This window comes from Triturus cristatus, chromosome 6, assembly GCF_964204655.1.
Source record: "Triturus cristatus chromosome 6, aTriCri1.1, whole genome shotgun sequence".
NCBI classification, from domain to species: Eukaryota; Metazoa; Chordata; class Amphibia; order Caudata; family Salamandridae; genus Triturus; species Triturus cristatus.
Window position 1 is genome coordinate 584,257,670 of NC_140589.1, and position 26,388 is coordinate 584,284,057.

Sequence of the window (26,388 nt, forward strand, 5' to 3'; positions counted from 1 at the left end):
ACCTTTAAGGAGTTCTTGCTGCAAATAATTGGTGATTATACGGCTCCTACTAGCATGCCTTTGGCTCTTAAACCAAAGATCTATGGGACCTCCAATTGGGTTATGCCCAGGGATCCGTCCTCATCACCATCTGACCCCTTTGGACCCGTTACACGCCTCTTACCGCTTCCGATATAAATTTCTATGATTTACGCCAGCCCCTCCCTCGTCAAAACTGGCGCTGACGTCACTAGCTCTGGAAGAGTATACAGTACTGTTTGTGCTGTTTGCTTCCAAACCAGCTTCAGCCCGATCCTGACTGATGCCATGCTACAAAATTTCTAAAGTGCAACCTGTTGCCCTTCAGCCTGGCTCTGATCCAATGCCTCCTTTAGGGGAAGGCACCATCAGAGGCTCCACTCTCTTCTTTTATTCTGTTTCCAACCCAAGCTTACCACCACCCAGAAATAATGATTATGGGGATGGAGACAATCTACCCCCCTCATTATGATGATGATGACCATTTTTACATGGAGTTACAAGACGTTAGTGGGTTTGATACTCCCCTTAGCAGAAGACTGAATTTGCCATCTGGACCACCATTCGATGAGAGTGCTTCATTTGCCGTAGTAGTCCAGTGAGCAACTGAGGTCTTGAACCTCTATTAAGACTAAGACTAATGTTCTTATAGAAATAGTTCCGCCTGGAACAGCTACATCTGATTCCTTGCTCACTTTCAATGGGACCACCAATGATACCTTGAAGGGTACCTTGTCAAAGTCCTGTTCTTTTCAATCAGTGAATTGGCAGGTGGCCATATGGCACAGACTGATGCCTTTTGATCAATTTTGTCACTAAATACCCTGTTCGAGAGGGTCCTTTCAGACCTCAATCAGCAAGGTGAGCCCAATGCATACCCCACGTCTCCGGATAGGGAGTCTAAAAGGATTGAGGCATTTGGAAACATTTTTTTCTTGCCTTGCCTAGCAATGAGATTGCTCAAGACAGTCTGCTTATTTGGCGGATATACACATGCCCCCTTGGACATGGCCAGGAAGATCTTTCTGGCAGTTCTGGTAGAACTTAGGTCCTCACTGGCTCAAACACTTCACAATCGACACAATGCAGACAAATATGTGATTCATGCTGGCATTGATGCTACTGATTGTCTGGGAAGGGCCGTTGTTAGAAATCGGGGTCTCTAGTTGACAGAGGTTTGCACCCTGTCCAAGTAGGGACCCTTATCCTAGTCAGGGCAAGGGGATTACGCAGCTAAGATAACCCCTGCTCACCTGCTTGGTAGATTGACACGAGCAGTCAGGCTTATCTCAGAGGCAATATGTAAAGCATTTGTACAAACACACACAGTAACACAGAGAAAACACTACAAATAGACACCACACCAGTCTAAAAAAAATAACCAACTTTTATCTAAGCAAACCTAGGCCGAAACGACAAAAAAAAACCATACATAGCAAAGATATCACTTTTAAAAGGATCACCAAGTTCAGTCCATAGAAATCTATGGATGCGTTGGTTTTAGCACGAATTACCTTTTATGCATCAAAATCAGAGATGAAAAACAGGCACGGGTGAGGTGTCGGAAACCAAAAGCGAGGCATTGATCCCTTAGTCCCAGGGGGATGGAGGTGTCCTTTCCTACTGCACAGCAGGGAAAGTGTTGCATCGATTCCTTACTGCAAGTGGAGGTGAAGCGTCAATTTCTGGACATGCGGCCTTGGGTCCGTACTGCGGGGCTACATCAAGTAGAGATCTTGGCGCACGGATGCGATGTGTCGGAAATCCAGATGTGCTGTGTTGATGTGGCGAAACAGGTGCTACGTCGATTTTCCAGTCGTATAGCAGGTGATGCATTGCTTTCTTCAGCCGCACAGCAGGGCCCGCGTCGGAGTCGAAGCGGGTGCTTTGGATGTTGGAGACATGGTGCTACATGGCAGGCGCTGCCTCGATTTTTCAGCCACACCGCGGCGATGCATTGGTTTTTCAACCGCATGGCGATGCTGCGGCAGGAAAAACAGGATGGCTGGATTTCTTCTCTCTTCTCTCTTTGCAGCAAAGCCACCTCCAAGGGCCTAGAACTGGAATTGGTAGTACTTGGCAGGTCAGAACTTCCAGCAGAGGTGTTCAGAGGCTGCAGGTGAAGTCTTTGATGGCCCTGAGACTTCTTAACAGGAGGCTAGTACATACAAGCCCTTGGAGAACCTTGGCAAGCAGGATACAGAAAGCAAAAGCCCAGTCCTTTCACTGCCCAAGACAGAAGCAGCAAGCAGTAGGCCAGCACAACGCAGCAACAAGCAGAGTGGCAGTTCCCCTCCTACAGCTTTGGGAGCTCTTCTTCTTGGCAGAATCTCCTCTTAGTCCAGAAGTGTTCTGAGCTATGGTGTCACAGCTGCAGTACTTATACCAGTTTCATCCTTTGAAATAGGCAAACTTCAAAGAAAAGTCTCTGAAGTGCACAAGATCCTGCCATTTCCTGACCTGGCTCCAGACACAATACAGGGGGTGGAGACAGCTTTGTGTGAGGACAGGCACAGCCCTATTCAGGTGTCAGTGACAACTGCTCTCACCACTCCAGCTCAGGAAGACCCATCAGCCTGTTGGTGGACCATCAGGATATGCAGGGCACACCTCAGCCCCCTTTGTGTGACCGTCTAGAGTGAATGTACAAACAGCCCAACTGTTATTGTTCTTCAGACATGGATTCCACAGACAGTCAGAGGCACAGATTGGTAAAGCAAGAAAATGCCTACTTTCTAAAAGTGAAAAAACAACACCCCAGAAATGTATCTGGGAATACCCAGTGCATTACAAATCTATACACTGAGACGTGTAACTTATTGGATTTGGTTCATGCAAACACTGTCCCCGAAAGGGTTGAATGATAAATTTGAATTGTCTTGTTTTTTTATAATGACATCTTCTTTTATTGATTGATGCTCTCCACGTTCGCTTTAAATTGAATATAGACCTGCTTTCATCAATGGTTATTCTTTTACTGATTCTCCAGGTTAAACCATATATGCCTTCAACTGCATCACCTTCATTGTTGATTGTTAGGCCTAAAGTGGGGTTTACACTATTAACTGCATCATGCTTACAGTAGTATTGTCATCATGTCTTTCCACTGTTGAAAATGTTGTTGTTTTCATTCATTGAATGTTTTGTATTTATCGATAAAGTTTGTATATTTGTTGTTTTCACATATTCATATTTATGTTGTAGTTTCCTCACTCATATTTATGTTGCAGTTTCTACATTCACCGTTGATGTTTTTATGATTTTTTATGATGTTTTATCATCCATGCTGGATTCACTAATATTGTGGTGCTATTTATGCTTCTTATGGTTTTTGATTTATTTCTGTTTCTGATCACTCATTTCATTGGTATTTGTTTTATATTATTTTTTCATCATTGGGTATTCACCAATACTATGATGTCATTACTTTCACCTTTTGTTCACCTGGTTACAGTCATGGTCGCCGTGTTTAAACGTCAGTCCCATTATTATGGTGTTATTACTTTTCGTTTACTTGGTTACTGTCATGTCCGCCGTCTCAAAACGTTAGTCCCATTTTTATGACCATAGTTTGTTTACTCGATCACATTTAAATGCCCCACACGTTATCGGATCTTTTCCGGTAGAACGAGCACTCGTAAATCAATCTGAGACCAGTCGAAAGTGTGGATTAGTGGGGAGTCCTCGGCTTCCTTTTTACAGTCAGTCACCGAATTCAGTTCTATCTGAATTCTGTTTTTCACAGCAGTTACTTTTATTTGCTTTGTGTGTTGGTTTTAGGTATTGTCTACCAAATATCTGTTGCACCATTGAGGTTGCTGCGGTCAGTCAGGCTAGGGTAAGCGTTGCATGTGTGCTCTTGCACATTTTTGTATACACATTGGCACTTGTGAGGATTTGACACTGTTACTTTTCAATTTCGCCTTGCAGACGCGGCAGATTATTATCACGTGCAACTCTGATGGTGCACTTGCTTTAAACGCATTTGGTAAGCTGGCCATGTGAGCTGCTATTAGTTCATTCATGCTCACTCTTTGGTTAATTTTGAGTAGTAATCGCGCCACTCGTTATTTTTTAGATTTTGTTTCGTCCTGACTTTATTTTCACGCATATTACAGTGCGATTTTTCACGTAAGACCATAGGTAAGCGCATGACATTACCTTTTGGCTATTTCTGTTGTATTGGTTGATGATGGTGGAAACTTGTGGAATTTTCATGGCGCACAATAACTCGGTTTGGTCCTGGCTCGGTTATAATCAGCTTTCACAACTAATTTCTGTTGGTGCACATGTCATTTGGACATCGTTGCTCTGTGGTGGGTCTTTCCTTTATTGTTAATTTTTGTTTATCTTTTAATTTTTTTGTTTCTTTTGTTTCACAACTTTGGATGAGACTGTAAGAGCTTGGTGTTCCTGCCCACATATGACCCACAATGTCTTATTTGTTGACATCTGGTGCTTGTTAATTTGAATATTGTCACTTTCTAGATTCCCCTGACGAAGGGCTTAGTTTGAAGGCCCGAAATGCATTAGGAAATGTGAAAAACCCGGATGTTTTCGCTGTTAAAAAGCTGTTTCATTTGTCATCCTGTCATCATGTTTATCTGCAATCTTCGGGAATAAAAGCAGAAAGAATTCATTCGTCGGTGGACGTCTTGATTCATTGATTTCAATTTGATTCATGGACTACATGCTGATTACTGTTGTTTATAACAAGTACAATTACAAATTGTTGTTGATTCATAGTGTCTATAAAAGTTGCATACACTTCAGTGTATAGATTTGTAGTGCACTGGGTATTCCCAGATGAATTTCTTGGGTGTTGTTTTTTCACGTTTGAAATTGGAGGCTGGCAGAGCCCCCCACTTGGTGCACACAGAATTTGTTTAAATTCAGTAAAGATTGTATAACTATGTTATTGTTTTAGTGAGAGTACTGAGTGCATCTAAGCTGCATTTTCTTATTGTTCTACTTTCTAAAAGTGGCATTTTCAAACATGCAATTTAAAAACCAACTGCACTAAAAGATGTATTTTTAAATTGTGAGTTCAGGGACACCAAACTCCAAATCTCGATCTCTTCCCAATTGGAAGTTACACTTCTAAAAGGCTACAAGGTATTGCAACAAACAAGGCGGGGTGGACCCTATGTCAAGAGGCTCTGCGCCTCTGGACATGGCTGGAACGTCAAAGCATTTCCTTGACGTTCAACACCTGGCAGGTTCTTTGAACACCAGGGCGGACGAACTCAGCCGCCGGTGCATGATGGATCACGAATGGCGTCTGATGGATCACGAATGGCGTCTGAACTCGAACGTGGCGCAAGGTCTCTTTCTGCGATGGGGAGAGCCTTGGTTAGATCTATTCGCCACTGAAGAGAACGCGCAATGTCATCAGTTCTGCGCGTTGGAATTTCCAAGGCGGCACTCGCTCGGAGACACTTTTCGTCTCGAGTGGAGCTGCGGTCTGTTGTACGCCTTTCCGCCTATACCACATCTGCCCAGAGTGCTGAAAAAGATCAGGCGCGACCGGGCCCAGGTTATTCTTGTGGCTCCGGACTGGGCTCGAAGAGTATGGTATCCCGAGCTACTCAGTATGAGCATCGATCCCCCGATCCGTCTGCCTCTTCGGGAGGATCTTCTGTCGCACCAGCAGGGAACGGTCCTCCACCCAAACCTGCCCAGCCTCCACCTCCATGCTTGGAGATTGAGCGGCGACAGTTGACACCTTTCGATCTTCCTCCCGAAGTCTGTGATGTCATCCTGGCAGCCAGGCGTCCCTCCACTAAAACGGTGTACGCCTGTAGGTGGAACAGATTTGTGGCATGGTGCACAGCTAAGACTGTGGATCCCCTTTCTGCCCCTCTTTCTGAGGTTCTTCTGTTCCTTCTCTCTTTGGCCCAACAGGGCTCTTCTCTGGGCACTCTTAAAGGTTATCTTTCAGCCATCTCTGCCTTTCTACGGCTTCCAGATTTGCCTTCTTTTTTTAAGTCCCTGGTTGTTAACCGTTTTCTTAAGGGCATTACGCATACGTTCCCACCTGTGCCCTTCATAATGCCTCAGTGGGACTTGAATCTTGTCTTGACTTTTCTGATGTGCGCTCCCTTTGAGCCCCTTCATAACTGTCCCTTACGTCTTCTTACTCTCAAGACGGCTTTCCTGGTAGCTATCACCTCTGCCAGGAGAGTGAGTGAGCTCCAGGCTCTTTCTTCCAAACCTCCTTTCCTTTCTGTTCATCCGGACAAGATAGTTCTGAGGACATGTCCTTCTTTCTTGCCAAATGTTGTCACGCCCTTCCACATCGGGCAGACCATCACTTTGCCCACTTTTTTTCTGCCTCCGCATCCTTCAAGGGAAGAGGAGCGGCTCCACTGTCTGGACCCTAAATGTGCGCTCGCATTCTATCTGCAGCGTACACAGCAGTTCCGGGTGGATGATCAGCTCTGTGTTGGCTACGTGGGCGCCAAAAGAGGTCGGGCGGTGCACAAACGGACCATCTCCTGGTGGGTCGTTCTGTGTATCAAAGCCTGTTACTTTTTGGCCAAGAAGGAGCCTCCTGTGGGACTGCGTGCCCATTCGACCAGGGCAACTGCAGCCACTACTGCCTTGGGACGCGGTGTCCCCTTGTAGGATATTTGTCAGGCAGCTACGTGGGCCTCGCTGCACACGTTTACCAAGCACTACTGCCTTGACAGTCAGGTCCGGAGAGACGGCTTCTTTGGCCGTTCTGTGCTCTGTGACTTTCTGGTGTAATCTTGTTCGCAGACCCACCACCGGGGTTGGTATTGCTGGGGTATCTATTCTAAGGTAAGGAACCTATCACTAACGTGTCTCTTTCAGATGCACAAGTTACTACTTGTGTAACGATATATCTGTAAGAGACATTAGTTAGTGATAGATTCCTTACTGCCCCACCCATCCTCCCCGTTCTGCGAACTGATTACTAGGGTTAAGGTCGTCCCCTTTTAGGGCCCTAGTTTTATGCACCAAATGTAAGTTTCTCGCATGACTGCGTTTCGGCGCAGAAAGTTGTGTACAGAACTGACATCAGCGCACATGGGTGGTGCCTAAGTAGCTTCCGTGACGTCATCCCAGCGTGCACAACGCCAGTGACTGGCGCGGAGCTGCGTGGCGCCACCTACTGGTACGCAGGGGTACTGCTAAGCAGAAAACTTTCCGGATCCAGACTGACGCCTGGGGAATATTCTAAGGTAAGGAATCTATCACTAACTAATGTCTCTTACAGATATATCGTTACACAAGTAGTAACTTGTGCAATCTGCTGCCAGAAGTGGTGGATGTCATCCGTGCCTCCAGATGCCCTTCCTCGAAGTCCGTTTATGGAGGGAGATAGAACAGGCTTGTGACTTGGTGTGGTAACTGTTATAATAAATTGTTTTATTTATTGGCCCATCAAGGCCTTGTAGTGAGCACTAATAAATGGTTTATTTTTCAGTCCTTTTTTCCTTGTTTAACTCTCTTGTGATGAGGTTTATAAAATGCTTGACATCTGTTTCCTCCGGAATCTTTTCTGATGCCACAGTGAGGCTTAATTTGGTCTTAACATTACTTATCTGCATGCCCTTTGCGCATCCACATAGCCGTTTTGGTGTGTCTCTTGACTTTGAAGATTGTGTTCCCCATTGCGATAACTTAAGCTCATCACAAATCAGCTTCAGGCACTGTTGATGTATCCTCCTTTGTCTGCCCTTTTTCCAAACAAACCGGTGTTGAGAACCCAGGCAGCCTTCTTGCCTAAAGTTGTGACTCCTTTCCACATTGGGCAAACTATCACCCTGTCTATGTTCTTTGCCCCTTCTTCATCCTTCAAAAGAGGAGAAAATGTTTCAATAGGGGACCCCAGAAGGGCTTTAAGCTTATACATTGATAGTACCAAAAACACTGTGTGGACAATCAACTGTTTGTGGAGTTCTCTTGAGGGGAAGACAAGTAAGGCTATGCTGAAGAGGACCCTGTCAAGGTGGACAGTCCTCTGCTTTAAGATCTGCTATTGATGGGCTCTCAGACCTTCCATTAGCTGCTTCTTGGCCAGTTCCAACAGGACTTAGGCTGTAACCACTGCGTTGGCACATGAAGTGCTTGTCCTTGACATCTGTTAGGCTGTGACGGGTGTCGGCTTATACGTTCGCAAAGCGCTACTGTCTTGACAGCCAGGTCGCTCTGGAAGGACATTTCGCCTGCTTGATCCAGCTAGAATTTTCAGTCCTAGTTCAGTCCACAGACTCTCGACCTGGGTAGTTACAACGTTGGCATCTGTTCTAAGGTGAAGTATCTGCGGTTAGCAGTATCCATCAGAAGAAGTTTCTCACCTTTGGTAACGCTCTTTGTGGTGGATACTCTAACCACAGGTTCGTCACTGCACACCCACCTCCCTGTTCTGTGGAGTGGCCTCTTTTAAACATCTAAGAAGGCCCGAAGTTAGGAATCTTCACACTTATACTACTGATTGTTCATGCTCTGCACCTGGGGGCGTGGAAAGAGGCATGCAAGAAACTGACGTCAGTGCAAAGGGGTGGCGCAAATATGCAGCTCTCCTCCATCACTCCTGGGCTGGTACAGAGTTAGTGTGGAGCTGCTACAGCTCCATACAGCGGAGCCCTGGAACATTGTTAGAGAAAAGTTATCCAGATCCAGTCTGACGCTTGGGGTGTATTTGAAGGCGATAGATCTGTTATTAGAGTATCCACCAAAAAGGACGTTACCAAAGGTAAGTAACTTGTTCATTTGTTGGATGTATAGTTGTATGTGTTATGGTATGATTGTTTGTAAAGTACACTATCGCCCAGAAGGGTATCCCGGATTGAGCTTGTGTGTGCACCTAGAAGACTGTCATGTATATTTTTGAGGTTCCAGTTGTAGAAATAACCCAGCTTCCCTAGTGATTCAGTGGGATCCGCAGGAATAGTTTGCTTCAGATACTTCCAGTTTATAGAAGATATTCGGAAGCACAGACACATCTGGAGAGAGAGTGGGCACATCAGGAAAACATTTTTCACAATTTGTAGCAGATTGGGGAAACAGTGGATCTTGTGTATCTGCACATTGACAAAAAACGTTTCCATTCGAAAGTGTCAGGCGTCCGTGCAGAATGCATAATCTGTGCATGCACCGTTCTGCAGAATGTCTGCCTCTGGTCGGTCCAGGGCATGTGGCTAGCCCAGGTCCAGACTCAGCCCCGATTCATAGGTGGTCAGGGTCTGGGCTCTCCCGTCGCCTCCGTTCCCTGCGTGTCTCCTGGTGTGGCACATGCTCCTCACCCTGGATGATGCATTGCCGCCAGGGGTCAGCTGTACCGCCTTGTTCCGTCGGCCCAAGTAAACCATGAATTAGAGAAGCAAATGTAACCCTGTATTATGCAGGGTCAGCCTTTAGCATGGGCGTGCTGGGCCCACGAGGGGCATGCAGCCGTTTTCCAGCTGCTCCCATGCCGGACATAACAAGCATTTGCAATGCATTAGGTCTCGCATTTACGAGAGTTTGAGCTATTGACATTGCAAATAACAATGCCTATTGGGATTGTCATTTACAATGCCAATAGCTTTAACTCGTGTAACTGCGAGACCTATTGCATTGCAAATGCTTGTTGTTAACGGCTTCCCTCACAATGCTTTGTCGGTGACTCGTGCTTCCCGCACTCGGTAGATAATTACTGTGCAAGTTCCGGGCTCTGCAGGAGGCACAGTGATTAGAGCTGCCTTGAAAGTTTCCAGAGGCGTCAGAAGCAGACATGCTGGCTGAGACCCTCTTGGTTACTTAGCGAGTCTGTTTAATTTTTGCAACATTTTGTCTTTCAGCCTGTTAATTCGTAAATGCATGAAGACAAGGGGGGAGGTAAGATTCTTCTTGTTTCTAATACCGTGGCCGGCTCTAACCCTCCCCCTCCTCCAATGTCTGGCCCATGGCTTACAAGAGAAACAGAAAGAATCTTACCTTCCCCCTGTCTTCATGCATTTACAAATTAACAGGCTGGCGGAAGAAATGTTTCAACAAGGAAGGGTCTTGACCTGAGTATTTTTAAGCAGCTAAAAATGAATATTTATACCTAAATATGAATATAACCACTGGTATTTATTTCATGTAATCCCTCTTTCGATTGTAGCTGGACATGTCTGTAAATGAAAAGATTCTGTTCACCCTAATGCTGTCTTCGGATCAGACAGAAAGAGCATTAGGGGGCCTCCTTGTGGCAGGTTGCTGCTGACACACTACTCTGGGCCTGTCACTGGTGCATTGTGGGTGAAAGCTAGGGTAGGGTTGTCTGTATCTATTTAATCCCTAGTTGTTCTTTTGATGGAATCTGCCTGATTTCCGGGAGTAAAACAGGTGAGTTCCTGTATATCTGCTTGACTGAATCCATTGAGTTTCCTTTTTCCAGACACCCTGACAAACTAATGAAGAGCGCAGTTAAAATCTGCTTTTTGATTCTCTTTAAAAATGAATTCTCACAAATATGTATCAGAACTGAGGCCTGGAGGCAAACTGTGATGACTGGTAGGCTGGGAGCATTCCTGAAAGGTCAGTGTCACTGAAAAGCCAGTACTCTGGGGCGGAGTCAGTCATATGCAGACACCCCCTGTCTAAGGCAGATGGAGGGGGTGGGGTGAGTCACGCTGGGGGGGCCCTCTGACAGGGCGCAAGGGCTGGCGCAAGTATTGGCGGGCGCACAGCTGATACATGGGTCACACCAGTCACGTGCCAGGTGTACCCCTGAAAGGCCAGTATGTCTACAGCCCCCTCAGCCATGCATCTGGCAGCTCTGAGAAAGTTAGTAATGCCGCTGGAAGGTTAGTAGGGCTGGGGCAGAGTCACACACAGCGTTAGTAGGGCAAAGGAAGAGGCACTCACCACTAAATCGGACGTAAGACAGGCCGAAAGGGTACGGAGAAAGTCAGTCAAATTTAATCTGCAGCATTTTCTGGCCATAGAACTGTGGCGGTTTTATGTGAGGCAGCTCAGAAAGATAATAAGGTTTTTGCAGAGTCTGTTACGCTTGAGGCACCTCTTTGAAAGATCAGAAGGGCCGGGGCAGAACCAGTCACATGCCAGGCGCCCCCTGTCTGAACCAGAAGGATGGGTAGATTTTGTGAGTCACTATTGGGAGGGCCCGCTGATAGGGCAGTGGGGCTGCGGCACAGTTAGTAGCACGCCAGTGGTATATCTGACAGGCCTGTGGGGCTTTTAAAGGGGCAGTGTCATGCCAGACGCACACGTGAACAACCAAGAGGGCTGGGGCAGTTTCAATCACGCAAAGCACACTTCTGAAGGGCCAGGAAGGCTGGGTGGAATTGAGTCACGTGAAAAGTGCGTTTTTGAGAGGTCAGTGGGGCTGGAGCAGAGTCAGCTACATGTCATAAACACACATGAAAGGCTGGGGGAGATGGCGAAGAGCAGTCTCATGTCAGACCCCCTGTGACAGTCTGACAGCTGGGGAGCATATTTTGTGGGGCAAGGAAATCATTCACCAGGCAAGTGAATCTGAAACAGGCAATATGACTGAAGTGGCCGCGAGACGCGCTCTGTGGTGGGGAGGGGGAGGAGTGTTGAAGCGCGCGCTTGGGAGAGCAAGCAAGAGGAAAGCCTTTCTTTCTTCCTCCACGGACAAATCTGCTTGCTGGTATGGACTAGCAGTAGCATACCAATCGTCCGGACTCCGCATTCATCTTCTGTTGCTATTTTCTTGAGTCACTACCAAGTAGGAGCATTCAAGTGCAGCCATACTGGTGGTGGTTTGGAGTCAGCTACACTTTTGAGAGGGTTTGGGTGTCAGATCTCCTACGTGTACTGAGAAACCCACAGCTGTGTTTGTGCTTGGAGGGTGGGGGGAGGGCTCCTATCACGAGGAGGGAGGGGGAAAGCCAAAAATGTAGAAGCAGCGACGGAAAGGAAAGATAAGGCGGCCGTAATATAAATGCCATCCAAAAAACAAGAAGGGGGTTGCAAATGGTGTGCACTTTGATGTCCTCAGTGGCCGCGCGGCTCACTGAGGACATCAAAGCAAGTGATCAGGCAGTGCTTTTCAGGCTGCCAAATGGTGCGCGCGCCTGGCGCACATGCACTGTATTTGGAGGCCTGAAAAGCACTGTTTGCACTTCCAAAACTCGCTTACTATAAGTCTCGCCAGAGCAGCGCTAAAGCGCTGTCTCAGACGAGACCTAAAAACCAGTCTCCGCTCTCCCCTCCCTTCTGCCGCTCTCCCAACGTACCGTCCCTTCCCATCTGTCACAGCGCTAGCTGAGGAGGTTCACGTCAGGTGCATAAAGGGCACGGAGATGTTTGCTCACAGAAGGCCTGTCACTGCTCTGAATGAAACAGTCAGTGAGTGACCGGTGCTCCCAAAACAGCAAGCAACAGCAAGTCAGCATACTGCCAAGAAGGTGAGGAAGGTCTGGGACAGCAGAGAACTCTCCATCCCTCGGCAGCAACGCAGTGTCCCCTTTTATTCGAGGCCGAGGCCAGGCAGGGACAGTAGTGAGATGGGATTCGGCCTAGGCCCAGGCTCAGGGTTAGGTCACAACTCTAAAGTTACTACATGTTCAGATGGGTATTTACTAAGTTTGATGTTTTCTCTTCGTAGTCTGGTATTTATAGTTTTGTTTCCATTCCTTATAAAGGCAGGATACTAAGTACCCGCATGCAGTTTAAAACGTGTATTTGCGGGCTAACGAAAGCCAAATGAAAAAAAATCCTCAAAGTGTAGGCTGCACCAAATCTGGTTTTGCCTGGGGTGCAAACTGTGCAAAGGCTACCCTGCCTGTACGGCCCTGGGTAGCCTTGGCCACTCAGGGAAATGGTCTATTAAGACCATGTGTCATGGTGGGGGGGGCCTTCTGGCGTTAGCAGCCCCATATCTCTCCATCTTGTGGCCAATTATTGGGGCCAATAAGTGCCGAAAATGTTGAAACACGCCCGTTTCGTTTGTATTCAGGGAAGGCATGTCTAGAATTGTACGGACAGCACCTGCACTGACAAGTTAATTCTCCTCCTGCATGCTGTCCCGGCTTTGAATCAGCACGTCCGCGCGGAGACTGTGATATACATTTGTGGGACACACAGTCCCCCTAGGCAATAATGTGTGCAGTTCTTTATAAATCAAGCACATTGAGTATAAAGCACACATGCCTATTAAACGTCCGACAGTTTTTCTACTGATCTTTTCGGCGTAGCAGGCAATTTTCATTGATGAGATTAGTTTGAAGGCTATTGCATAAAATATTATGGCATCAGATGACTGATCGCACAGAGCTGGGAGAAATACATACTGAGGACATTCAGCTGTACCACTGTAAAGTTGTACTTCATTTATTTCACCAGGCAATGCTGGAAAACAGGCATTTGGTTGAAACAAAAGAACAACAACGGGTCTTGGCTCGGACCAGTAAGACTGAACCTCTAATATACAGAACAACAAAAATTGCCAATACTGATATTCCATCAAACAACACTTCAGTGGCGCATAGAAATGAAGTCTATGACAACCTTATTTCACAGTTGAATTTTTCCAAATTTATTTCAAAATTCTTTTATCTTTTTTATCTCAGAGAAGCTTCTTTTAAATTCACATCAAAACTTTATAGAAAAATAACAATAAAACACACTCTTTGTACACAAATACTCAGACCATTTTTAATACAAACTCACCACACCCTTCTTATCATCTCCTTCATACAACTCAGTCCCCATTCGTATACACTTATAACCCACACACAACTCCAGCCATACACCACAACCTCTTCCTGGTTAACTAAACCTATTTGATATTTTGAAATACCAGGGGTATCAACCAAATAACACAAAAAGATTAGACAATAGTCCTTCAAGTGCACTCCTACACAGAATACTTGGCCCTTTAAATTTACATCAAATTTGCAGTGCACAAAAGCAAAACAATTAAACACAAGTTTGTTTGGCAAAATAACGCAAGGTTGACGCGTTTCGAACCCACTTCTTATGGGGTTCTCTTCAGGACCAAAATAACTTTTACATAATGTGAAAGAATCCACTGCTCATGTCCAAAAACTAGTGATTGGCGAGTGTAATCTTTTAGTTGTCCTATGTTGTTTTTAACGACTTGTCAGGCAGTCGTTGCAAAAAAGCTTTAACACGTGTAATAATCCAAGGATGTTGCTTCAAATGCGTCCGTTTTTTATATATAAAAGCCAGCTCCGGAGTAAATCTTCCTGGCGTGCTGCCTCTGTTGGTGTGAAATTTCTTTCTTCAGTCAAACTTCAGCGTTGAATTGTGATATGTGAGCGCAACGCTGAAGTTTGACTGAAGAAATAAATTTCACACCAACCAAGGCAGCATGCCAGGAAGATTTACTCTGGAGCTGGCTTTTATATATAAAAAACGGACACATTTTCACGCCCTGAGTGTGCCGGGTATGCCCAGACGTGGGTCCCGGGCTCACTGTGCTATTGGCTTCAAGCTGGTCTCGCTGATGAGAGGTGATGCCCTGAAACCGATCCCAGAATGCTTGTTTCGGGTCCAGGGAGAACCTAGCTTAGCAGTTCGGGCTGGACTGTTCCTATGAGGCACAGGATCAAGACTAATTTGCATATATCTGGGTCTAAACTGGGGTGGCATGGTGAGCAAAAGAACAATGGATTTAGCCAACCCTGGGCGGTGAACTCTGCTCCGCTCGCGGATTTACCCGCACTCCGCAGAGCTCGCAGAGTTCCGAAAAACTCTGCTTCACGCAGCAGAGCGGAGTTTTTTTTACTCGCTCACGTTCACCAACGTCAAGTTGGCGAGCGCGAGCAAGGGAAATCCACCTCCCGGCAAGAATTTTCCTCATTCGCGATCGCCGACATCAAGTTGGCGAGCGCGAGTGTGGAAAATAAACCTCCCGGCGAGATTTCTCAACGTGGGGGTGTGTGAGGTTTCTCATTGCGAGTGGTCGCGTATGCTCGCGACCGCTCATGTTGAGAAACTGCCCGTTTGCGTTGAGAAAGCTGCCGCTCGAGTAAAAATCTACTCGAGCAGCAGAAAAGGTAAGCTTGCACTGTGCATGGTGCTGTTCGCAATGATTGCACAGTGCGGACAAGCATCCAGCACTGTGCAATCACCAAGAACTTCATTTTTCTACCGTACTCCACCACTTGCGGAGCTCCACGTAGTGCAACTCTGCGAACTCCGCCCAGGGTTAGATTTAACCCAGATCCCTTGACTGTGAGTGAATGTATGATTTGCTCTGCATTCTGTCCATCATCTGTGTGTCAGCTGTGGATAAAACAAGGATCTCTGAAACAAAAGGACTACTAACTCACTGAGTTAGCTACATAAAATCAAAATCTGTGACCTGCATGTTGCACTTTGTGTTTTGCAGCAGGCCCATTACCCATTTGAGCTATCTTGTGATGAGTCAAATTGGTGACTAGACTGTAAACAAATTGCTCCAGAAAGTGCATTAACCACCAGTTACTTCACTGTTGTTACACCCTGAAACTTGTTTGATACACCAAGGGCTCTGTAGCAGTGCTTTAACCCTGTAAGGTATTTGAAAATGCAGTATGTTTATGACCAATTAGGTTATCTAGAATATAAGTACCATCACATTTATTTTTGTTGGCAATTTCTTTTTGGGGGGTGGGGAGCAGCATTTGTAAAAGAAAAAATAAGTGGGTGAGTTGACTATTAGACTTTACTTTTCATGACTCCGCACCTTGTAAATCTATGCTCTTTTTTTACTTTCCCTTAACTCCACACTTATGGGATTCTGGAATAAATTCTATCTATTTTCAGCCACTCGCTCAACCTTTTCAAAATCGCCTATCATGTTTAATTAATTTTGCAAGTTTTGGAAGGGAAGGCAGCTAGATTCAATTCATTTTATCTCATTACATTGAGGGCATTACTTCGGGGCTCATTGCTTCTCAGATACTGCAACAGAAGCCATACATTTATAAAATTACATTGAGAGTCACTGCTTCGCATGGGACATTATTTCTCAGGTAAGTATTAAAATCTATCCATCTGTCTGTCTGTCTGTCTGTCTGTCTGTCTGTCTATCTATCTATCTATCTATCTACAGCTATTTTATAAGGAACACTCTAACACCACCAGTACTCCAAATTTTCTTACCTCAAATGTCTGTTTTTCTACAGAGTTTTTAAGCATAGGATTAGTACAGTGCCATCCATGCCGAGCTAGAAAGTGACAAAGCCTTTCACCGTTTTTACAGCAGCGTCTTTAAGCATAGGATTAACAAGTGCCATCCACGTCGGGCTGAGAAATTTCAAAAGCTTTTTACCATTCATGCACAGTAATATAGCTTAGGATTGGTAAACTACCATCCCAACCAACCTGGAATGAAATATTGTAACCCCTGACATGTTTTACACTCTTCTTAGAGGTTGACAGAGAGGTATAGCTTCGTCCAGACATAAGGGGGCAAACCGTGTCAGTAAAAAACAATGCCCTTTCAGGCTTAGAGTGAGAGTTTTGGAGTGTTGATGGTGTTGTATCGTGCTGTATAATTAAAGGGCACACCATACCATCATACTATACTATGACAAGCCATACCATACTAATACTTAGCGTTGATCAATGGACAAGAAGATATGAATGTTAGAATCATTATTCACTAATATCTCTCTCTCTCTCTCTCTCTCTCTCTCTCTCTCTCTCTCTCTCTCTCTCTCTCTCTCTCTCTCTCTCTCTCTCTCTCTCTCTCTCTCTCTCTCTCTCTCTCTCTTCCTCTCTCTCTATCTCTCTCTCTCTCTCTCTCTCTCTCTCTCTCGCTCTCTCTCGCTCTCTCTCTCTCTCTCTCTCTCTCTCTCTCTCAGTCTCTCTCTCTCTCTCATGCGGGCCAACAGCTCTTTATTTAGATCCACTGTACTATTTAATATGCATTTACGTCACCCATTTATTACTACAGTGCACAGACCAAATTCAAGTTTATAGCCATAGTCCAGCAGCATCAAGATGAGAAAAACACATTTTGCTATCTGGCAGATCACTTGTAACTACCACTTTACGAAGGGAAACAACTCTTCTAGTCACAAGGTCTCTTCAATGTGATTTTACCATATTGCAGAAATTCAAACCTTTGCAGCCTGGTTTTCATTAAATACCTTCTGTGAAAACAAGCACACATTAAAAATACCTTGCATAGGCTATATATGCCAATGTGCAGTGTACAATGTGGTATTTATTTCTAGATGGTGTTTACTTTGCCTCTTTTAAGTCATTAGTCATTCTTGCTCGCTGCCTACCCTCAACAATGGTAATAAATATCATATTATACGCTGCCCATTATATATATTCTATATATATTTGTGTGTGTGCAGACACTAATGGTGCTCCCTAAACAGTGACTCCTGACTTTGTGGCTGTGGTATAGTGGCTTCCAATGCTTTTGTATGCACTATAATGACACACAACTATTTGTTCAGTTGATTCCCGCCGGATGAAATGCATTTGCAAGTTAACCAGTTGCCTGTATTTTGAAGAGAATCCGAAGAGTACCATTGTCAAGCCAATATCGGTAACATAGAACTGGCAATTTTAATTCTAGTGTTAGCCAACACCTTTTGATTTTACCAATCTTTATAAACTTTCAGCCAGCCCTCTTCATCCATTGTTCTATTAAATATATAAAAGGCCAACTTACCTGTTAATAGCGATATTCTGCTGTATCACAATTAGCACATCGGCACACAAATCAGTTCCTTTTAGGGCCACTGACTGCTATGGTAATGTGTGCTTTTGGAAACTTGAAATGTGTTTTGCTTTCAGTCAGTGTTTTTTTTTTAATGTTGTCAGCGGTCCAAGAGATCCCCCAACAATAACGTTTTGCAAAAACAAAGCAAGCATTGACAACGCTAAAAGGCTGGCAGCCAACGCAACAGACCTATTAGTTTTGCAAATGATTGTTCAAAGAAATGATCTGATTTTCAGAAAGAAATCTAGAATTAACTTAAGAAAACATCTTGACTTGTTAGATTCCATTTAGTTGAAGCAGCTGTGCTACAATGATGCTTTGTCATTTCTTCTTTCATTACTCTGCACTATTTGTATTTCGCGTAGGTAGTGATAAACCACTGGCCTTGTCATACTATTTATCAAACTCTCCGAGATCTCACAAAACCTAGACAGCTTTGCCTACTAATTGTACAGTATTTGCCACATTTTATAATGTATTTCACAATTTCAAAAGTTGATACGTTTAAGAAGTAATATATCAAGCTCTAACTTAAACCATAACCACAATACTTACCATATTCATTTTGCTTTTCTTTTCTCACAGAAGCTTTTGCATGCACGCCCGTCAGGCATGATCCACAGACCACAGCAAAGCAGACTGGGATAGAAGAGATGGAAAACTTCAGCCTAACAGTCAACCCTCTGAGCGACAGACTTTCTCTGCTAAGCACCAGCAGCGAAACCATTCCAATGATTCTGTCGGATTTCGATCTTCCGTATCAGCAGATGGAGATACTCCAGAGCTCTGACTCAGGTTGTTCGCAGTCTTCTGTGGGTGACAGCCTGAGCTGCGAAGTAGAGGTAGAAAACACGAGCGCCCAAGTAGGTCCTCCGCTTCAGACAGAAGAGTCGGTTGATGATATTGTGCTACAGGTGGTTGATGACCTAGTTTGTAGAGTTGTGACTGCCCTGGAAGAAGAACATGCTTCATGTGAACCTCAGCCCCACCCTGAAGATGCAATGTGCACCACCTGCTCATTGGAAGAGGTGATAAAAGCACATTCTGAAAGTGTTCAAGCAATCCAGAACTATGTAATCAGCAATGATGGCTCTCAGTTTTTGTCTGTTTCGGCAGAGGCTGGCATTGGAAGTATAGCACATTCCATTTCCCGAAACATCACATCATCGTCTGTTATTAGCCAGCAGATCATGGAAGATGCCATTATCAATTCAGCAGAACCACAACAAAGAAAGAGGAGCCATAATGGCATTCCATTCAGTTTGAAAGGCAAATTAATGGACAAGTTTCCAGACAATGGTTTTAAGGAGTCTACTAAAACACCAGGAGCCAAACCAAAAGTGAAGCTGCCCAAGAAAAAAGATGATGACAAGAAAAAGGCTCAAAATGATAAACTGAAACAAGCTAATGTTTTCTTCACTGATGGACTTGATTTGGAGAATTGGTACAGTTGTGGAGAAGGAGAAATTTCTGAAATTGAAAGTGATGTGGGTTCTCCTGGTGTGCGAAAATCCCCCCATGTTAATATTCATCCTTTGTATCAACATGTGCTGCTGTATCTTCAGTTGTATGACTCGTCAAGGACTCTGTTTGCATTTTCAGCCATAAAAGCAATCCTAAAGACAAACCCAACTGTTTTTGTAAATGCCATTTCTACTACAAGCGTCAACAATGCTTACACTCCACAGCTGTCTTTGATGCAGAATCTTTTGGCCCGGCATCGAATCTCTGTAATGGGGAAAGACTTCTACAGTCATATCCCTTTGGAATCGAACCTTAACTTTCGTAGTTCTATGTACATTGAAATTCTTATATCCCTGTGTTTATACTATATGCGAAGCCATTACCCGACTCATGTTAAAGTTGCACAGCAAGATTTGATAGGAAATAGTAACATGCAGATGATGAGCATTGACATTCTGTCACTTCTGCTCATGGAGCTGGCAAAAGTCATTGAGAGCTCTGCAAAGGGGTTTGCCAGCTTTATTTCAGATATGTTATCCAAATGTAAGGTTCAGAAGGTGATACTCCACTGTTTACTTTCATCAATCTTTAGTGCGCAGAAGTGGCACAGCGAAAAGATGGCTGGTAAGAACATAGTTGCTGTGGAAGAAGGGTTCTCAGAAGACAGCCTTATCAATTTTTCAGAGGATGAGTTTGACAACGGCAGCACCTTTCAGTCACAGCTCCTCAAAGTGCTCCAGCGGCTCATTATCCTTGAGCACAGAGTCATGACTGTGCCTGAGGAGAATGAAGGAGGTTTCGAATTTATCATCACTGATCTGGAACATATCAATCCACAGCAGCCAATGACATCCCTCCAGTATTTGCACTCTCAACCAATCACATCGCAGGGAATGTTTCTTTGTGCTGTGATTCGGGCTTTACACCAGCACTATGCTTGTAAAATGCACCCCCAGTGGATTGGTCTAATCACAACTACTTTGCCTTACATGGGGAAAGTTTTACAAAAGATCGTGGTGTCTGTGACCCTACAACTGTGCAGAAATTTGGATAATTTAATTCACCAATATAGATATGAAATCGGACTATCGGATAAGAGGCATGTGCATTTTTCTCTTCCTTTAGATCATTTATTGTTTCGTTTTTATGTTCTGTGCGTTTGACTGAGTACCGCATGTCGTATGTTTTTCTTGTTTTAGACCTCTTTGGATGGCATCAATCATTCCCCCAGACATGATACTGACTCTTCTAGAAGGAATCACAACAATCATTCACCACTGCTTGCTCGATCCGTCTGCACAATATCATCAGGTAAAAGAAGCATGTTGTTTTGTAACAGGTTGCCGGCTTTGGAAACAACCAGCCATAAGACAATTGTATAGCATTTTGTTAAGCCCAGTTTATAAATCAATTTCGAAGAATGTCACAACTGATAAATAAGTGGTGGTGGAATAGAATACGATCTTTTTTTCATTTGTTTTACTTTTGTTTCCCCTCTTTCCTAATTTCAACTATTGGAAACTATAATTTCTTTATCTTGGAAGCAGAAGCTGGTTTATTATAAAACATGCTGCCATTTAAAATAAGCATTGGTTGGTGCAGTTCTTGAAGTACCAATGCTAGAACCGTCTTTGGAAATTAGAAGTATTTATTTTTGATTTCTGAGAGAAAATATTTTTCTTTCATATAGGAATATCATCTCTCGTTGTTAAATGCCTTTCCTGTTGTAGGAAGAAGGTGTAGAACGATCCACGTGCCATCAACATAGTGTTGATGTTATCTTAACGGTTAATTTAAAGATCAAGCACCTAGCAGGATTGGGGCGGTGTTGTCGTCAAGAATATCTGAGGAAACATACTCCTAAATAGATTCAAATTGTCCACAAGTCAAATAGCATAGTTAGTTGAAATAAACCTTCTTGAGCCACAAAGGTTTATTAAACGTTTAGGGTCATTACAGAAGGCAAAAATATGGTTAGTCATTCATAGGGAATTAGCATAAAAGGGAATCAAATGCAGAAATCAATAACAAGAACCAAATATGGTCTTGCATGAATCATGTGTGTCTGGCCTCTAAGAATCGGAGGGAAACAGTTGTAGACCCCAGACTAAAGTCTTGCATACCTCCAAAATGAACCCTCTTTTATTGCAAAAAATACAGCAAAATCACATAGTTGGCAAAAAGTGAGTAAAATGTTACATAGGCTCACCAAATCACAATAAAATGCAACATTATCTAATACCATCCCCTAAATGAATAATAATTAGTCTTCTTTTCCCCTAATGTCATCCGATGTGACAGTTTAAAATATAGTCACACATAAACCAATGACTGGCTAAGGAAAGTAATGGACTTACTAAGACTCAAGCAGGAAGAACCTTGGCCAGTAGCATGTGAAATGAAGTCTTCTTCTGGATCTTACCAAGAAAGCAACTCATTTAAGAGAGACAACATAATGATTCAGTGCACATTTCGCTATGTGTGGAGAAAGTAAGAATGAAAACACGGTGGGGGCCTGGCAGCAAGATGACCAAAGGCAGCTTTAGTTGAGAGCTCCCTGCAGTTTAATCTTGCGGAATCCTACCACAAAAACCGTGGCACATCCGCTTTTGTGTGGTGGTGCAACATACTGTGGCCAGTGGGGAATCCTGGGCTGTTTCGGGGGTCCGCAGCGCTACTGGTGTTCCAAGTGCCATGCGGGACTAGTGCTAGACGAGCTGTAATGTAGGTGCCCTGCCAGCACCTACAGCTATGAGTCGGAATCAGCAGCGGCACTCGCAGGCCTGATAGGGGAGCTCACCAGGTGTGGTGCTGCTCCCTCTTTTCCTGGCTGACAGTGGTCAAGGAAGCAGTCAGATCCATTGGCCATGGCGGGGAGGCTCCTTGTGTCTGGAGCTCCTGGAGACTCTCGGCCCAGCCTGCTCCTTTAGCTGAGACGTGGCTAGGAGGCCGCGGACTGAATGAGGCAGCTGTCGACCCCCCTACTGTGCCCTTGTATCCAGATGGCGGCTGCCTGGTCGATGGCCTGTTTTGGTGTGGCGGAGCATTCCCCGCATTTACAGATCCTAGACACTCCTGACCTGGCCGCTGAGGAATGCTGTAGTGCAGCGCGGCAGCTGTGTATGGACTGGGGAAACTGTTGGCTGTTGTGTCAGACTGCAGCGGTAGCCTGCATACCCTGGATTTACACCCACCCTTGCCCACAAGTCCATGTGGTGCATGCCTGACTGGGGGGGGCGAGACTGAGACTTTGTTGAGGGGTGACTGCGCGAGGCAGCAGGATGATCTGCCCTGGTGAGGCTGGTGCACATGGGCACCCGGCGATCAAAGTCCTACAAATTGGATATATGCTGCAGTTTCTGGTCATTTCACTATAAGGATATCCATTGTCGGCCACGGCTGATTCAGTTTCAGAGTGCAGCACACAGCTACAGTATCAGCAGGGTCTTTCTGCGACTCCAGAACAGTCACCTCTAAAACGTTGGGGACACTTGGGCACACTGCCCAACCGGTTGCATGCTCTGGAGGTGCGCGGAGGACACTGCGAATGAGGTGTAGCAGCAGGTGGCGCTGTGGCGACTCCTGGGGGTTGTCGCATGTTCTTCCTTCGCCTCCAGCTGGACCTGAGCTGGTTCACCGGCAGAAATGGCTGGCCATGGGCAAGTGTTCACTTGACTGGGTCTATGTTTCACTAGAAGGGGTGGTTACAGGGTCGGTCATGCCTGATGACGTCTGGATTACTACTGGGGTCTATGCCTGAAGTGCCTGAAGATGGCCTGTACCCTACTTAACTGCTCGCTCCGCTGTCTCCTTCTGCCCAGACGGTTGTTGCAGTTCCAGCTGCTCTAATGAGGTACCTTTAGTTCCCACTGTTAGCGACAGTGCTTAGGCCCCTTACGGCCCCACAGGGCAGATGTGAAGGGAGTCATTTTGCTGTCCTGGACTTCTGGCAGGTCGGTCTGGTGGACCTTGTATCCCCCCACGTTGGAACTGCAGAGGGCGCCTAATTGGAGACGAGTCGGCGACGACACATGGCTGCCATCGGTCATCAAGTTGGTAGGTGACCCTGAGGGAGCACTTCGGTGTGTAGGGTTCATCGTAGCCCCCGATCCGACCTGGGTAAAGATAGAGTGCCACCAGGGGTGCCCAGCAGACGAAAATTGATCAATATACGCCCATGGGCGTGGGAGGTGGCCTGCTGGTGGGGAGTGGGGGGGTCCTGGCTGACCCTCAGGGCCCGCCGGCTGCACAAAATTTGGCGGCGATCGAGGCCTCCAGTGCCAATGTGCAGGCCAAGAGAGATTCGGTCTCTATGGATGTGAATTTGTTGTAAGTTGACCTGCGCAAGTTGGCGAGAGATCGCTGGAGATGAAACAACATGTTACGAAACTTCAGGTGGAAGTCAAACCCCTCAAGTCCACAGTTGCTACTCTCACGACCCAAATTCAGCAGATTAAGATGTGAGCGAAGGATGTGGAAGGCCACTCCCACATTGTAATTTGTGGTTTGTGGGTTTCCCGAGTGGAAGCAACGGCCCCTGAACTCTTTCTGGAACAATGGCTCTGGAAGACACTCTTGGATGCCGACTTTTGACCTGTCTTTGTGGTGGGATGTGTGCACCGGGCCCTGGCTCCACCAATGCCTCTGGGGGGGTAGAACGGCCCCTGAACTCTTTCTCTAACAATGGCTACCGGAAAACACTCTTGAATGTCGACTTCTTACCTGTCTGGGTGGTGGGATGTGCGCACTGGGCCCTGGCTCCACCTCTGATGGGGCCACCAAGAACAATCATTGCCAAGTTCATTAATTACTGGGCGCGGGATGTTATATTGCAGATGGTTTGCCGGAATAGAGCATAGAACCACATAATTCGGATTTTCCCGAATTCTACCCAACCTGTACAATAGATGCGGTAAAATGTTTGGGGGAGTGAAAGAGAAACTGAGACATGGGGTTTAAGTACATGCTGTTATTCCCCGCAAAATTAGAAGTCCTCCATGAGGGTCGGTCGGCCATCTAGCTGGTCGGTTGGCTCTCGCTGGTGAGGAGCGACGGGGGAGGGGAGCGTGGCAGCCAGAGGAGAGAAACACGCTTGAGTACTTGTGTGGTTGTCCGACAGGACGGCACGCTTGATAGGGAACAGCAAAGTTTGGAGAAGGAGGAAGCAGGAGTACTGGTGGAGGCAGTTACGTAGGTGACTTCCAGGGACAGTGGCTCGGAGGTGGCTGAGGAAACTCCAGACCTGACAGGCCAGTAACTCCTTGGACTGTGAGATGGCAATGCCCTCGGACTCTGCTGTTGAGGCCTGTAGGGGCTCTGGGTGACACTGGACAGTCCGCAGGCTCCTGCTGTGGCGACTGACTTGCCACTAAATTACATTTTGCCCTGGAAGAGGTCACAGTGTTACTCCTGTTGTGTGCCCCAGAGTCCTCGCTGTGTTGTTTCGTGTGTCAGTTGACTACAAAACAGACATTATAGTGGCACACTATCAAGGGCAATGGTGGACTTCTGTGTCTTTGCCTCGCTTCTTCTTTCTTAATTTAGTTTTGTGCTTCTTCTTTGTCTTTGTTTCTTTTCTTTATTTTTTCTCTTGGTGTGTTGAGTGCATGCTGAGTGAAGAGTTGAGGGGGTGGAGATCTTGGTGCTTGTTTGTTGTGGGGGTGCGTGGGGAAGTGAGTAGGGTACCTGACAGAGACGTCTATTCGCAGATTCCTTACCTTAGAATTCTCCTCAGGCGCCAAACTGGATTCAGAATTATTTTCAGCTGTACCCCTGCGCGTCAGTAGAGGGAGTTGTGCGAATCCATACTGACGTCTTCCACGTATGGAACGTCACCAGGGTCCATATAAGCCCCTCCCTGACGTGCTGACATCACTTTCTTCTTTTCTGCACTTACAATGCGGATCCGTAGAAGTGGTTATCTTAGGCCTTTTTTGACCTACTTCAACGTTTTCATAGTTGAAACAGTGTGCTTTTTTGTTCAAACCTTGTGGGTCTTGTGGACGGCAAATGTCCACGGACCCTCACTCGATTTGTATGTGTTGCTTGGGAGAACACCGTGACTCTGAGGTGTGCAACTCCTGTTGTCTAGTTCGACTGAAGGCGTTGCGGGAACATCGGATGAAGCTTGTATAGGTGCGGGTCTCGCAGTCACTGCACGGTCCATTCACTGACCTGGTCCTGGGGCCATTCCCGTGGACTTCCCTCTCAATCTTCGTCCCACGGTTAGTCTTGATGCAGGTGGTCGAAGTCGCGTCATCCCAGACTTCACAGCGCAGCGATTCCAACTTTCATGCCTCCTCCCGCTTGCCGGTTGAGGGAACTCCATGCATGAGTTCACCCCGCCCCTTCCTGTCTATCCTGCAGCTTGGGTGACTCTGACCCAGATGGGAGAATATTATTGTTCTCTGCATGCCATCTTTGGGTCTTCACCTTTCCTGGGAGCGCCTTCAGGCCAAAAGGAGGTGAGAGGTGCCTCAACTTTGTCCACACTGGCGGGTTTCGTCATCGGCTTTAGTTAGGCCCTCGGGTCGATGGTCAACTCCGTCTAGGTGCTGGTGCACAGCCCTTTGGGGTTCCCACCTTTGGCATTTGCATCCGGTCAGCCAACTCCGTTGGCGGCGCTGATCAACACCATGCCACTTTCTCTTTTCCGACTTCGAGGCGTCGCCAACTCAGTGCCGGTCAGCCTCAAGTGTGGAGCAAATGGTACCGCCTATCTTGGACACCCTTCTTCCGCTTTCTGTGGAGCCCTCCAACATTTTTCTTTCTGAGGAACAGGAACAGAGTTAAGGAGGTGATGGGGACGTGTCAGGATTTCTGCACCACATATCTGATGCTGCTCAGCCTCCTGTGGCGGATAGCTGGCTAACTAAACTGGGTGAAACTAGTTAATTAGAGTCTTCCCCAACCGCTGGCCTTCTTTCCCCCTCCTGGTCTTGCTACAGAGGTGTGCTCGTGTTTAGCTGATATGCTATGGCGAGTTGCTCTGATTTTGGATTTAACTCTTCTTCTGTAGAAAAATCTATTGATCCCGTAATTGGTGTTCTCCATCAGGGCCAAACGGGTGGTTCAGGTGCTTACTTATAGTGAGGCCTATATGACATTTTGTTGGAAGCTGGGCTAATCCCGATACAGGGGCGCCAGTGGATCGTTCTGTATCTCAAAGATACCGTCCGGCCCATGGTGATCCGGCTTGTCTCGTCCAGCACCCTACTCTTCATAGT

General features: G+C 46.0%; 1 protein-coding gene across 3 annotated transcripts in view; it reads left to right on the top strand.

The window, feature by feature from the left end:
* The window catches only part of DOP1A (DOP1 leucine zipper like protein A), a 1,047,530-nt gene that overhangs the window by 585,745 nt on the left and 435,397 nt on the right, over positions 1 to 26,388 (top strand). For all 3 annotated transcript variants that reach the window (XR_014963003.1, XM_085611023.1, XM_085611022.1), the window contains 2 exons: positions 18,284 to 20,261; positions 20,362 to 20,473. Coding sequence is in view for 2 of the 3 variants with exons in the window: in XM_085611023.1 (XP_085467149.1) it covers positions 18,284 to 20,261; positions 20,362 to 20,473 (2,090 nt within the window). In the remaining variant the exon portion in view is untranslated. The remainder of the gene's footprint in view (positions 1 to 18,283; positions 20,262 to 20,361; positions 20,474 to 26,388) is intronic.